This window comes from Orycteropus afer, unplaced genomic scaffold (genome assembly GCF_000298275.1).
Source record: "Orycteropus afer afer isolate SDZICR_OR568_19922 unplaced genomic scaffold, OryAfe1.0 scaffold00457, whole genome shotgun sequence".
Lineage (NCBI taxonomy): Eukaryota > Metazoa > Chordata > Mammalia > Tubulidentata > Orycteropodidae > Orycteropus > Orycteropus afer.
Window position 1 is genome coordinate 444164 of NW_006922044.1, and position 16213 is coordinate 460376.

At 37.3% G+C, this 16213-nt stretch overlaps 1 protein-coding gene across 1 annotated transcript in view; it reads right to left on the reverse strand.

Moving 5' to 3' along the window:
* LUZP2 (leucine zipper protein 2) overlaps window positions 1-16213 on the reverse strand; it is a 412454-nt gene that overhangs the window by 154706 nt on the left and 241535 nt on the right. Inside the window, exon 7 of the mRNA XM_042782748.1 lies at window positions 6030-6104. Coding sequence (XP_042638682.1) covers window positions 6030-6104 — 75 coding nt within the window. The remainder of the gene's footprint in view (window positions 1-6029; window positions 6105-16213) is intronic.

A 16213-nucleotide genomic window follows, 5' to 3' on the forward strand; every position in this document is an offset into this window, starting at 1 on the left:
TACTGGGCTTCTGTGTAGGGTGTCTAACTGTGTCATTTGGAATAGGCATGCAATAATATATACCTTCCTAAGACAAATCTTATGATGGTAAGAGTAAAATACATATATATATATATGTGTGTGTGTGTGTGTGTGTGTGTATATATGACCATGTGAGAGCTAGATTTCTATATCATAAAGTTGTTTATATTCAAGTAGCTGAGACTAACTATAATTCATAAGATATAGCCAAGTAAATAATTATTTGATAAACTCAAATCTTCAGATCGTGAGATTATTATTGTTTATATGGGGATAGTAAACTGTGATATTTTCATTTAATGTGCCATGGGAACCAAGTTAGAGTGTGAGGATGTTTTTTTCGTAAAATTTATTTTAAGCCTAGATAAAATGCTCTTAGGAGTTAGGCAACTGAAGAGCATAAAAGTGTCTCATATAAAGATGATGGACAAAGGTAAAGAGTGATTTCATTAAACTGCAGCTTTTATCCATTTTCAAATGAGACAGTATATTTACCTGGGTTTCTGGATGCAATTTATGAGCCTTATATGTATTGTACATGAGGTTCGTTGAAATCAACCTCCAATTGTAAGAAATTCTTTTATAGTTCACTATATCAAAAGGAATGAAAGATCCTGAGGGTTAAGGAAAGAATTGTTATCACACAAAGTGAGGGTTTATGATCATGTTCAATAATAACTATTAAGTTTATTGAGTGCTATCCATGTGCCAGGAACTGTTCTCATTATTTTATTTTTTGACTCTTCTAATTTCCCTATCACCCTTATAAAGGAAGTTCTATTATTATTATCTCCATTTTACAAAGAAGTAGAAAGAATTTGAGAGATTCAAGCATGGTCATTCTGTGGAAGGGTCGTGATCCAAACACAGCAGAATGACTCTGGACACCTTCCTTGGGATCACCACATCATACAGACTCTCATCTTCAAAGGGAGATTCTGACATAGTACTCATCTCTGTGCTTCTATGGACATGGTTCAGCACAAAACTATTTCCTATTTTACAGTGAAAAAAGAAAAAAAAAAACTGTGCAAAATGTAGAGCCCAAAACCATGTCTTATAAGTGTAGTCTATTTCTCACAGCTCTTAGCACAGGATGGTGACAGAGACAGTGTTTAAAACTTATTTGGCCATTGACTGACAGAAGGGCTTATATGCAAGCAAATCAGGGAGACTCGATGTAAGGCAGAACATTCCAACAGGCTTGTACAAATTGTACTCTCCCAACAGTACATGAGGGTAACTGTTTCATCATACACTGGTAAGGATTTGATATCAGAGTTTTTTCTTTTTTTCCCCAAATTATGCTAATGAAATGAAGCCTCATTATTTTTATTCACACTTGCCATTTTAAGAGTGAAGTTAAGTGTATTTTATTTTATTAATCATGTTTATTGCAATACAACACAAAATAGAAAAGTGCATGGACTTTAACCATACATTTTTTTTATTTATATGCATTTCGAAGAAATTATTTCTAATACATACTACTGCAAAATTATAATATTTTCTGCTTGTATGGATCCAATATAATATAGCTCTGGTCACAAAAAAAAATTCTCAGCCTTAAATTTTTTGAATCATGTTAGAATTGATATACAAGCTATATTTGGGTTTGGGTTTGCATAGTTTATTCCCCCCCCCCATTCTTTTACTTACAGACTTTCTCTGCCTTTATATTTAAAGTGGGTCTTTTGTAAGGATCATAGAGGTTTATTTATTTATTTATTTATTACATAATTTCAGTTTTGTACTTGGATTATAAACCGTTATCAAGTTAATATTATCACTGACATACTTACGTTGAACAAAAAAAAAATTAAACAAACCTGTTGCCCTGAAGTGAATTCATGGAGATCCCATGGCTGAAAGAGTAGAACTGTGCTCCATAGGGTTTTCAACAGCTAACACCTCTTGAAAGTGTATTTCCAGGTCTTGCTTTTGTTTTCTCTGATAGATTTGAACCACTAAGCCCTTTGATTAGTGGTTGAGAGCTTAACAATTTATATCACACAGGAATTTGATATCTATAATTTAACACATATTTTCTATTTGTTGTTGTTGTTAGGTGTCATCGAGTTGTCTTCTACTCATAGTGACCCTATGACAACAGAACAAGACACTGCCCAGGCCGGTGCCAGCCTCATGATCCCTGCTATACCTGGGTCCATCGTTGTGGCCACTGTGCCAATCCATCTGGTTAAGGGCCTTCACCTTTTTCTTCGATCCTCCACTTTACCAAGCACGATGTCCTTCTACTGAGAATGGTCCCTTCTGACAACATGACCAAAGTAGGTGGAAGTCTAGCCATTCTCACTTCCAAGGAGCATTCTAATTGCACCCTTCCAGGACAGATTCCTTCATTCTTTTGGCAGTCTGTGGTACTTCCCGTATGCTTCACCAATACTACAGCTCAAAAGCATCAACTCTTCTTCGGTCATTCTTCTTCATTGTCCAGTTCTCACATGCATATGAGGCTATTGAAAATTCATGGCTTGGGTTAGGCCCACGTTAGTCTTCAAGGAGAAATCTTTGATCTTCAGCACTTTAAAGAGGTCTTTTGCAACAGATTTTTCCAGTACAATACATCTTTTGATGTGTTGACTGCTGCTTCCATTGACATTAATTGTAGAACCAAATAATATGAAGTCTTTGACAACTTCAATCTTTTCTCCATTTATCATGATGCTTCTTATTGGTCCAGCTGTGAGGACTTTTGTTTTCTTTATATTGACACATAATCCATACTGCAAACTGTAGTTTTCAGTCTTCATCAGTAAGTGCTTTGAGTCATCCTTACTTTCAGCCAGAAAAGTTGTGTCTTCTGCATATCGCAAATTGTTAAGGAGCCTTCCTCCAATCCTGATGCCATGTTATTCTTCTTGTAGTCCAGCTCAAATTATTTGCTCAGCATGCAGATTAAATAAGTATAGTGAAAGGTAAAACCCTGACCCACTCCCTTACTGATTTTAAAACATACAGTATTCTGTTTAAATGACAGCCTCCTGGTCTATGAACAGCTTCCTCGTGCGTCCAATTAAGTGTTCTGGAATTTCCATTCTTCTCAGTGATATCCATAATACGTCATGATCCACACACTCAAATGCTTTTGCATGGTCAATAAAACATAAGTAAACATCTTTCTGCTATTCTTTGCTTTCAGCCAAGATTCATCAGACATCAGCAAGGATGTGCTTCGTTCTATGTCCTCTTCTGAATCCAGCTTGCACCTCAGAAAGTTCTCTGTCAATATACTACTGCAACCATTTTGGAATTATCTTCAATAAGATTTTACTTGCATATAATATTAATGATATTGTCAATAATTTCCACATTCTGTGGGATCACCTTTCTTTGGAATGGGTACAAATATGGATCTCTTCCAGTCAGTTGGCCAGGTAGCTCTCTTCCAAATCTCTTGGCATAGATTTGGAAGCACGGCATTGGTTTTTGAAACATCTCAATGGATATTCTGTCTATTCCCAGAGCCTTGTTTTTTGCCAGTTCCTCCAGTGAAGCTTCAACTTCTTCCTTCAATACCACTGGTTCTTGATCATATGCATCCTCTTAAAATAGATGAAGATCAACCAATTCTTTTTGGACAGTGACGGTGTAGTCCATCTTCTTTTAATACTGTCTGCATCATTCAGTGTTTTTCCCAAAGAATTTTTCAATATCACAACTTGAGGCTTTAATTTATTGTTCAGTTATTTCAGCTTGAGAAATGCCAAACGTGTTTTTCTCTTTTGGCATTCTAACTTCAGGTTTTTGCATATTTCATTATGATAATTGACTTTGTCTTCTCAAGCTGATCTTTGAAATCTTCTGTTCAGTTCTTTTGTCTTGTCATTTCTTCCATTTGCTTTAGTTACTCTCTGTTCAAGAGAAAGTTTTGGAGTCTCTTCTGACATCCATTTTGGTATTTTCTTCCTTTCCTGTCTTTTTAATGTCCTTTTCCTTACTTCATGGATGATGTTCTTGATCTATTGTCTGGTCTTTGGTCATTGGTATAATGTGTCAAATCTATTCTTCAGATGGTCTCTAAATTCAGGTGGGATATACTGAAGGTCATATTTTGCCTCTAACAGACTTTTTTTACTTGTCTTCATCTTCAACTTGAACTTGCATATGAACAGTTGATGGTCAGTTCCACAGTCAGCTTCTGACCTTGTTTTGGATGAAGATATTGAGCTTCTCCCTCACCTCTTTCCACAGATGTAGTCAATCTGATTCCTGTGTATTCCATCTAGTACCGAACACATGTATAGCCTCCATTTATGTTATTGAAAAAAAGTATTTGCAATGAATGTTGGTCTGGCAAAATTCTATCATGTGATCTTTGGCATCCTTTCTGTCACCAAGGCCATACTTTTAACTACTGGTGATTTTTTCTTTCCAAATTTTGCATTCCAATCCCCAATAATAATCAATACATCTTGATGGCTTGGTCAGTTTTAGATTGCTGACATTAGTAAAAATCTTCAATTTCTGCATCTTTGGCTTTGGTGGTTTGTGAGTAAAGTTGAATAATAGTAGTACTAACTGTCTTGCTTGTAGGTATATGGATATTATCCTATAATTGACAGTATTTTGCTTCAGGATAGATCTTGAAACATTCTTTGTGAGGATGAATGCCACACCATTTCTTTTCAATTTGTCATTCCTGGGATAATAAACAATATTATTTTCTGATTCAAAATGACCAAAACCAGTCCACTTCAGCTCACTAATGCCTACAAAATTGATCTTTATGTGTTCCATTTCATTTTTGGCAACATCCAATTTTCCTCCTGCAAAAAGGACAAGGAGGGCACATGTTCTGACTCCTCTAATCCCACAAGAGGAAGGCGGAATCACCATCAATAGCACAAGGCCTATTACTACCAGGCCAGACATGCTGTCTCCCTCCAGCCCTTTCACCAACCATTCTTCCCAAAGCACCCACCACCTCTCTCCTGGGTTCGATAATTCACTGCAGTGTCCACATAGAGCTCACAGATTATGAGTTTTATTAGGGAAGCACCACAGGCTACAATTCAAGTTCAGGAAAAATGCTCAGTCTCTCTCCCAGCCTGCCGTCCCTCAGCCAACAGTCTCTCACAGTCTCTTTCCCAGCAGTGCTGGTCCCTTGGTGTCTCACTCAGCAATGTGTGTCTCTTGTGTCTCTTTCCCAACAGCACGTGTCTCAGGAGCCCATGTCTCTTTCAGCAGCACATCTTCCTCAACCAACAGTCAGAGAGAGTTCTGCCTCTAGGAGGCCTCCTTTTGAGCCCGGCAGGGTGGTCAAACTAGCCAATCATAGCATCAAAACTCTAAGCACCTGAGAGACAGTGGGAACCTCCCAGAACACTGTTTTGTTCCACTCCCAACAGAAATACTCCAGGTGGACAACTTCAGCAATCAGGAGCTCCTCAGTTGCTCATAGATAATCCCACCTTGGAGTTTACAAAGACTTATGGGTAGAAAAGCCACACTAAATAATTTACTACACCGCACCTACATTCATACTTCCTACATTCCATGTTTTGATTATTAATGGACCTTTGCAGCAGTTTCTCCCATTTTGAGTCTTGCCCCATCAGCAAGTGGAGGTCCTGAAAGCTTTACTCCACCCACATCATTAAAGTTGACTCTACTTTGAGGAGGCAGGTCTTCTCCAGTCATATTTGAGTGCCTTCTGCCTTAAGGGACTCATTTTCCAGCACTGTATCAGACAATGTTTGGGGGCTATTCTGAAAGTTTTCCAGTATTATAGCAGACAGTGTTTCACTGCTATTCATAAGATTTATCTGGCCAATTCTTTGAAAAGTAGATGATCCCTTCCTTCTTCTGAGCAGCAAAAATAAGGAAACAATTTTATTCCAAAGGAAATACCAAGAACTTATGAATTCTATACCTATCTTATATGCACAGCAACTGGATTGCATCAGTAAATCAAGTGAGAAAATGAACATATCCTCACGTCTTTTCTAAAACCAGGTTGTGCTGGTTCAATGATGTAGACTTACCCTATCAAGAGCTGCTTTCTCCAATTCATTTTTAGCTACAGCCAATTTTTGCTCCAGATCAGTAAGCTGTTGAGCCTGTAAAATGAAAGAAAAGCAAATCTTTCAGTAAATTTTATAATCTCCCTTCTCTACTTATGTATTTTTCATTCATTGTCCATGAATTTAAAACAATTTTTTTTTCCTAGTTGAATTCATTCTGAATCATATGATCATTTGATTAAGCTGCATAAAATGGTGTTTTCTGGTTGGATAGCCACGAAATGCATCATTGGACCAATATGTTTGGCTTACTTCAAGGAACTGAAAATACTTAGGATCTGAATCCATCCTGTGTTCCTCTAGTATTCAATCATTTTATTAATCGATTTTAATTCTATTCACTTTTCCATTCTATCATATCTCTGAACATTTAAAAATGCACCAACTGTGCTGTTAAAAAAAGAAAAGATCTCTGACTAGAAAAATATGTATTCAAGCATTTCCTAGCTATGTGATCTTTTCCAAAGTGCTTAATTTATCTAAATAAGAAATAGCAATCATTTTTATACTATACACCAAAAAAAAAAAAAGAAAGAAAGAAAGAAAGAAAACCTGTTTTCATTGGGTTGATTCTGACTCACAGTGAACCTATATAGCTTCCAAAGCTGTATATCTTTATAGAAGCAGAGTGACACATCTTTCTTCTGTGGAAGAGCTGGTGGGTTTAAACCAAAATTCTTTTGCCCAGCAACCAACTGCTTTGATCAATGTACTACCAGGGCTCATTTAAACCATACTATCAATGTTCCTTTATATCATAGTACCAGGGTTTAAATGAAAATTGTGAAGTCTTGGAAGTTCTATTATCCACTTACATATGCTACTCTCACAATCTTAGTTCATTCGATTCATGCACTCTTTTATCTACTTATTAATTTCCATATCCTTTAGAATTCCAGGCACTGTGCTATGCTCTAGGAATTGCAGACATTACTAAAAGAGAATATTCCACTTAAATGAACTACAGATGTAATTGCTCAATTAGTTCAGTTATTCCATGTGATTTTGGGATCTGTCACAAGTAGGATAAACTAATAAATTTATTTTATGATTGCTGCTATATTATAAATGAGTATAATCCATTAAATCATTTACTAATCCAACAAGTAGTTTTGAGTTCATAATAGATATCAAACACTGTTCTGTGCACTGGCGGTATAATGGTAAATCAAACAAACATCTATCCTCACAGAGATTACTGATAGTTCATATCAAGAAAATAAAGCTGGGAAAGGGAATAATAAGGCAGTGAAGTTATTTTAATGACTCAAGTCTCAAAATCTTCATCTCCCTTCTTATCTGTGGTGATATGACTTTGCAGTTCTTCCCATCAAGAGGTAAAATATATTTACTTTCTTCTTGATTCTGATTTTGTCTATGTAATTTAATTTGGTCAATGGGATGCAAAAAGCTGTAACAAAATTGAGTTTGCTTTCTTGATCTTCTGCCATCATCATAAGAAAGAAATGACTGGGCTAACTTACAGTAGCAGAGCCTTCTCAGATAATCTACTGTGACCTGAGCCCAATTTAGAGCAGAGCCTATAGTCAACTTACTGATGTATAAGCAAGACTTCAGGTCTACGAAGCTAAGCATGAACCCAGACAATATTATTGATTGACAGCCAAGCCACTTATGTTTGCTTTATATTAAATAATTTTTGCTTTCAGCCTTGGGGGTTAGGGCTGTTTGTTTCACAGAAAAAGTTAATTGGTATAGATCTGGGTTATCAAGGGAGCTGATCTGGTTAGATCAATTTAAGTAGAGAGCTAAATAACAAGAAAAAGCAAAGCAGGCAAAACTGAGGGAGTTTTTAAGAGCCTAATATAGAAATAAACATAACATTTTTTTTAGAAAAATTAGTCCAGTGTAACCTAGAGCTTATTGAGCAACAGGATAAGTGGTAAGGACAGAAGATAAGAAAAGGCCAAATAATGTATCTCCTATAGTAAAGACTACACCCAGAAATAGACACTGAGTTGACAGAAGCTATTTCTACATGTATATTTATATGTGAAGTGAATAGATGTTTATATATAATAGAGCATACAGAGGGCAAAGTTTTGAAAACTTCTTTTCTATAACCAAACACTTTGAGAGAATGAGTTATTGGGCTTGGGAACTAAGGACCATTGTCTCAGGGGACATCTATGTCAATGGTATAACAGTACACAAAGACAATATTCTACATTAAACCTTGGCGATTAGCGACTGAGGACTTACAAGCTTATGAACAGCCATCAAAGATGAAATTAGTGGTCTCTCCCCATCCAAAGCAAAGAGGAGTGAAGGAAATCAAAGACACAAGGAAACAATTAGTCCAAAGGACTAGTAGACCATCAAGCACAGCCTCTACTATCCTGAGACCAGAAGAACTAGATGGTGCCTGACTACCACTACCAACCACTCTGATTGGGATCACAATGGAAAGCCCTGGATAAAGTGGAAGAAAAATGTGGAGCAAAACTTAAAATCACACATATACACACACACACACACAAATCAGACTTACTACTTTGATAAAGACTGCTGAAACATCCAAGATTATGGTTTTTAGATAATCTTCAAATGTGGAACTGATCTCACCCCCATACATCAACCTTAAACAATAGAAAGGCCTATAAAATGAAAGATAACACCAGGAAGGAACACACTCCTTAGAACAATCAATGATCTGAGACTAAAGGGGCAATATTTGCCCCAAAACAAAGCTTCTAAAGCAGGAAGGAGCTGGAAAGGAGGATGAAGGGAAATGGGGAGCCCAGAAAGAGTAGGGAGAGTGCTATTACATTGTATGGATTATAATCAATATCATGAAACAAAAGATGTATAAATCATTGAATAGAAAACTAATTTGCTCTATAAAGTTTTCCCTAAACCACAATAAAAGTTGTGGTATTTTTAAGGGAAAAATAATTTTCCCTTTTTATTCTACCTATGGGGAGCTCTGGTGGTGTAGTGCCTATGGCATTTGACTGCTAACCTAAAGGATAGCAATTCAAACCCACCAGACACTCCTCAGAAGGAAGATTAGGCAATCTACTTCAGTAGAGATATTGCCTCAGAAACCCAAGGAGGGGTCACTATGAGAGGAATTGACTCAACAGCAGTGAGTTTGGGTTTTTTGTTTTTGCTTTTTAATCTACCTATAATAGGATTTGCATTTCTGGAGCTGTTTATCACTTTTCCCAATCTAGTTTCCTACTCTGGAGGTGCAATAGAGCATAGAGGATAGGAGATAAATTTTGAAACTAAACCATTGGAGTTTGAAGACTGGTTTTAGCACTTACTAGTTTAAATACTTTGGATGTGGTATTTAACCTCTACATGCCTCAATTTCCTTTTCTGTAAAAATAAGGAAATAAAGCACCAGCCACTCCTTGGAAGGAAGGTTGAGCAATCTACTTCTGTAGTGATACCACCTCAGAAACCCAAGGAGGGGTTTCTATGAGTTGGGTCCAACTCGAGGGCACATAACAACAACAACAACAACAACAACCTCATAGTGTTATTGTCAACTCAAACTCACTGCCATTGACTCTAATCTGACTCACAGTGACCCTACAGAACAGAATAGAACTGCTTAATAGGTTTTTCAAGGCTGTAAATCCTTATGAAGAAGACTGCCTAACCTGTATCCTGAGGACCACGTGGGGAGTGCAAACTGCTAATTTGTTGGTTAGCAGCCTAATGCTTTAACCATTGCACCACCAGAGAGCCTCAGGGTATTGTTGTTGTTGTTGTTGTTGTTGTTATGTGCCATCAAGTCGCAACCCCTCCTTGGGTGTCTGACGTAGTATCACTACAGAAGTAGATTGCCCAACCTTCCTTCTGAGGAGTGGCTCATGGGTTTGATCCACCAGCCTTCTGGTTAGCAGTCAAGTGCCTTAGGCACTATGCTACCAGAGCTTCTAGGGTATTGTTTAGAGCATGAGATTAGTTAATATCTATAAAACAGAACAATAACACGTCAATTGTTGGTATAAAAATGTTTGATAAATAGAAACATAGCTTTTTTGTTGGGTTTGGTTTGTAATCTTGAATTTTTACAACATTAAAGGGTCAACATAGTAATGTGGAAAGCTTGTATAGGGGGAAAGGAATATATTACAAGTGGAATAGCAAATACATCTTTAAAAGCTGTGCAGCCATCCACTCCAAGGATTTCAATAATTTTAATTTTTTAGGAATTTGGTGAAGCCAGGATAAAATAGCCCAGAGATCTTGGGTGATAGAAGTTAAAGAGATGACGACTTGAAGCACTTATTGATGAACATCAAAGACTATAGCCTTCAATAGGAATTATACCTTAACATACAGCAAACAGAATTCCTCACCACCAGACCATTAAGCATCATGATAAATGGAGTAAAAATCAAAGTTGCCAAGTGTGGTAGTTAAGTTTGTGTGTCAACTTGCATGGCCTTGGATGAGTGGGTGAGTAGCTGGGCAGCTGGATGTAGTTATTCCCCATGATAAGGTTCCACCATGGAGGAATCTACTATGAGAAGCTGAGTAGCTGCCTCTGGGATGTGGTCTGCTTCCTGTATATAAGTAGCAGATTTGGGAATGGTCTCCACGTATGGCACACTTGGTCTCTGCATGTAGCCATGTCATTCATTGTTCAGCAGCCTGACATGCTCTTCCGACCTTGGGACTTACAGTGGACTTGAATTAATGACCTGCTATGTGGTTTGGTAACATCAGGACTATGCTTTTTTACTTTCAACCTTGGGCTTGTCCTCCTCAGCAACCAGCAGCTATCTGAGCGAAGAAATGCCTCTAGCTCCAGTGGGCCGGGAGCAGGAGGCAGAGCTAGACCCCAAGGTTGAGAGGCTTTCACCCAGCCCCTAAAGCCTGGCACTTTGAACTTGGACTTAAAGCCTCCAAACTGTGAGAGAATAAACTCATGTTTGTTAAGGCCATCCCATTTGTGGTATATTCTTGTCAGAGAGGCACTAGGTAACCAGAACACTTGAATCTGTAATCAATGACGATGGATGTAGCAAACAAGAAATCAGACAATGAACATTGCATTGGGCAAATCTGCTGCAAAAGACCTCTGTAAACTGTTAAAGAGCAAAGATGTCACTTTGAAGACTAAGTTGATCTAGACCCAAGCCATGGAAATTTCAGTACATTCATGTGCATGTGAGAGCTGGACAATGAATAAGGGAGACCAGAGAAGTGTTGATGCCTTTGAATTGGCAAAGAGTATTGAGAATGCCATGGACTGCTGGAACACAAATATTTTAGAGGAAATATGGCCAGCATGTTCTCTAGAAAAGAGAATGGACAATTTGATCTCTCATTTTCTGGTCATATTGTCACAAGGGACCAGTCCCTGCGGAAGGATATCATGCTTGGTAAAGTAAATGGTGAGTGAAAAAGGGGAAGACCCTCAACAAGAAGGACTGACATAGTGCCCACGATGATGAGCTCAAGCCTGGCAATGGCTGTGAGAATGGTGCAGGAGTCGGCAATGTTTTCTTCTGCTGGAAACTGGGTCACTATGAGTCAGAAGTGATGGCACAGCACCTAATAACAACAAGAGTGATTAAAGAAGGGATATGGAAAAGCAATCACTGAAACTGAAGACACTTTTTCATGTTTTGATCCTTTGGTTCTAGTCTTCATAAGATCAGCTTCCTTATTAATTCATACAAACCCATTGCCTTTGGGTAGATTTCCACACATAGCTACCCTATAGGACAGAGCAAAACTACTGCATAAGGTTTCCAAGCTGTAATCTTTATGGAAGCACATTGACACATCTTTCTCCCGAGAAGCAGCTGGTGGGTTCAAACTGCCAATCTTTGGCTTAGCAGCTGAGCAAAATAAAACAGGATTACTGGAGAGGGTTTAGACATGATTCTAGAATGGCTGTCCCTCACATTCAATTACTAAATAAATATTCATGAAGTGCTAAATATCTTTCAGCCTATGAGACATCACCTGAGAATATAAGGTTGAAAATATATATTCCCTGTCCTTAGGTTACTTTTAGTACAGAGGAGTAAAAACAAACATGCAAAAGTAAAATCACAATATAAGATTTTAACTGCTAAACTGGAGGGATATATAAGCTGTCACTGAGAGAAAAGGATTTCTTGGTGTGGTCTGTGAAGTCAGGAAAGATGGTTTCTTCCTAACACAAGTAACATCGAGCAACAATAACATTTAATTTCTCATACATGTGCATTTTCTCATTTGACTTTCATTACATGTTTGAAAGGTAAGGTCCATATTATAATTCTTAATTTATTTTATAAAAATATATGGAACTTCAGATCTAAATTTTTATAACTCATGAAAAGGTGGAAACTATTTGGCTCTACATTTAGAGCTCCCAGTGAGCTTTGTGCTTTCTTTCTCAAGTATATGGCTTAAATTGAGAAAGATTATAAAGAATGGCATCATCTATTTTTTTTTTTTATGCTTTTATTTTTTTCTGAGAATTTCAGTGTTATAGTTGGGCTGGATGAAGCAGGAAGAAGTTACACAGTTTCAAAGACTTAATTTCTATTTGAAATTTCAATTAATCATTTTACAAAATTGTGTCAAATAACTAAATCTGAAAGATTCTAACTCATCATTGAGTTTCTGCTTCAACATTTCTGAAAAAACTCATTAAGACAATTTTTAATTCATTCTTTACCCCTCTTTCTATGCAAGTATATTCAGCTGTCCTCTTTTTCATTTTTCTGATGACTCACCATTAAGTTTATGGACTATAAAAGTATGGATATCCTACCTTCTTCTGAAAAATAATGAGACAATTTTCACACTAAAGATAATAAAATATTAAACACATATAAACCATATCAGGTAAAGGAGACATATATTAGAAGAATTGTGACTGAAGTACGAATACAGAGTCAGATCGGTGACAGCAGAAAAACCCACAGGAAATGGGGTCATAAAATTCCACCTCTTTCTCCTGGCTGAGCTGTAAATATTGTTCCAGGTCTTCTGGCAGCCAGGTGTAAACAGAAATGCCATCAGCTTCACAATTTTCATTATCAAGGATTAGTAAACACACCAGAGATACAGAAGATATAAAGCTTTTCCAAACATTAAGTTCTAAAGTAAAATTCTGAAAAATAAAGTTTATTATTCAACTCAGAAAACCAATTTTTTCAGGAGCCAAGAAAATATAATCCAAATCCATGGTTTATCACAAACCAAGAATAACACATAGAGTATTCATTTCCACCCCCAACACACACTAAGATACAGAAAGCAGGCTGAATCAGTCAGAAGCTTGTCTTGTTACCTAAGCCACGTTCAGTGATTCTACTTTTTTCAATCACTCTAGAAAATGGATTGAAATAAAAGTGAGTGATATATTTACTCTCCAATCTACCAGAGACTAGAACGGCTTTTTTTTTTTTTTTTTTTATCATTGAGTTTTAATTGTTAGATATGCCTTGCCCACAACAAACAAATACCATTTAAAAAATTAAATCTTTGAATACATTGGGCTAAGTTGGGAGATGTGAAAAATCAACACAGCTTTTGAATGCTGCCTAATGTCTTAGCTATATGACCTTTAGATAAAACATAAGCAGCAATGAAGAAGTATCTGGATAAGGTGTTTAGACAGACTCTTTTATGGCACTGTCCACTGCTTGAAAATACTGAACTGTCAACTATCCCATCGAAGGCCAGACTCTCCAAAATGGACTTAAGAACAGAACCTCCTCCCTGAGTTGTTGTTACTTCAGAGTGTAAACAAACAATTAGATGATTTGATGTTCCCAAAGTTAGGAGAATACTGTCACTCATTTATTGAAGACCAAATCCACCTTGGAAGCTATAATGGCTATTTTTTAAGGACCTGGCAATAGACAGACTTCACAATAGGAATTTAGGTGGCATCAGTGAAACAAGGTTAGATCAGTAGAAGTCTAACAGAAACTTTGCTACTAGGATGGTTATTAATAATATGTCACTTGCTACATATGTTGTTACCAATAACAATGTGCAGGTGTGTTCCAGAACATGCTGCAGAACTACGGGCAGTGGTTACACGAGAAAATGCAATGGGGCATGACGGAAGTCATTACATTGTAATTCTAAATTCAAGTATTTTAAAATACGTTACATTATAAAAAATTCTTTGCATTCTCTATTATTTAAAATATCTCATGGTTGAATACATAAAAATATCAGAACTTTTATTTCTGTATTTTTAATTTCATAATTTCTCCCATTATGGGCTATATTTATAATGCATATAATATGGCTTTCAAATAATAATTACTACAGCAAACTAGACTTTTGATGTGATTATATATATATATATATATATATATATATATAAAACCAGAAATCAAACCCACGTTGAGTCAATTTGATTCATCACATTGACTCTATAGGACAAAGCAGAACTGCTCATAGGGTTTCCAAGACTGTAATTTTTATGGAAACAAATTGCCACATCTTACTCCTGTGAAGTGACTGGGGGCTTACTTAAAACTGCAAATCTTTCTGCTACCTGTTGAACACTTTAACCACTCTACTACCAGAGTTCCATGAATACATATGTATATATATTGTTGTTGTTCTTATGTCGTCTCTGACTCATAGCAATCCCCCTCCTTGGGTTTCTAAGGCAGTATCATTGTGGAAGTAGATTGCCCAACCTTCCCTCTAAGGAGTGACTGGTGGGTTTGAACCACCAACCTTCTGGTTAGCAGCCAAGTGCCTTAGGCACTACACCACCAGAGCTTCCAAGTGTGTGTATGTGTGTGTGTGTGTACATACATATATACATATGTATGTATGTATATAAGAATATATACATGTATAGGAGCTCTGGTGGCGTACTGCCTAAGGCATATGACTGCTAACCAGAAGGCTGGCAGTTCAAATCCACTAGCCACTCCTTGGAAGGAAATTGGGCAATCTACTTCTGTAGAGATACCAGCTCAGAAACCCAAGGAGGGGTCACTGTAAGTGGAACCAACTCAATGGCAATGAGTTTTATGTTTTTTTTTAAAATCCAAGTATATGTATATAAATATATATATATGCGTGTGTGTATGTATATATGCACACACACACACATACATGGGAGCTCTGGTGGTATAGTGCCTAAAGCATTTGGCTGCTAACCAGAAGGCAGGTGGTTCAAATCCTCCAGCCACTCCTCAGAAGGAAGATTAGGAAATCTATTTCCATAGAGACACTGCCTTGGAAACCAAAGGAGGGGTAGCTATGAGTTGCAATCGATTTGACGTCAGTGAGTTTGGTTTCTTTTTTGGATATATATCTATACCAAATCAAACCCATTACCACAGAGTCTATTTTGACTAATAGCAAACCACACAGTTTCCAAGGCTAAGAGTTTCCAAGCCCATAAATTTTTAAAGAAATAAATTGCTTCATCTTTTCCATGGAGCAGCTAGTGTGTTTGAACTGCCGACCTTCAAGTTTGTGGTCAATTATCTTGCCTACTGCATCACCAGAGCTCCTTATATACATGCATAAGATATATATATAAATATAGGAGCTCTGCTGGCTTAGTGCCTAAGGCATTTGACTGCTAACCCGAAAGCTGGCATATGTATATATACTGTATTTTATCACATATAATAAACAAAACAAAACAAAACTCACTGTCCTCAAGTCTGTTCTTACTCATAGTGACCTCTCCTTGGGTTTCATATGTGCAAAAATGGCATGGAGGCCACATATTCTGACCTCCTCTAATCCCACAAGAGGAAGGCAAAATCACCATCAATAATGCAAGGCCTATTACTGCAAGGCCTGACATGCTGCCTCTCTCCAGCCCTTTCACCAACCATTCCTCCCAAAGCACCCACCACCTCTCCTCTGGGTTCGATAATTCGCTGCAATGGCCACACAGAACTCACGAATTATGGGGTTTATTAGGGAAGCACCAGGCTACAACTCAAGTTCAGGAAGAACGCTCAGTCTCTCTCCCAGCCCACCATCCCTCAAACAAAAGTCTCTCACAGTCTCTTTCCCAGCAGTGCTTGTCCCTCGGTGTCTCACTTAGCAATGCGTGTTTCTTTCTTTCTTTCTTTTTTTTTTTTAATTAGGATTTGGGTGAAGATTTACAGAGTAAATTCACTTTTCATACAGCAGTTCACATATACTTTGTCTCATGTCATTGA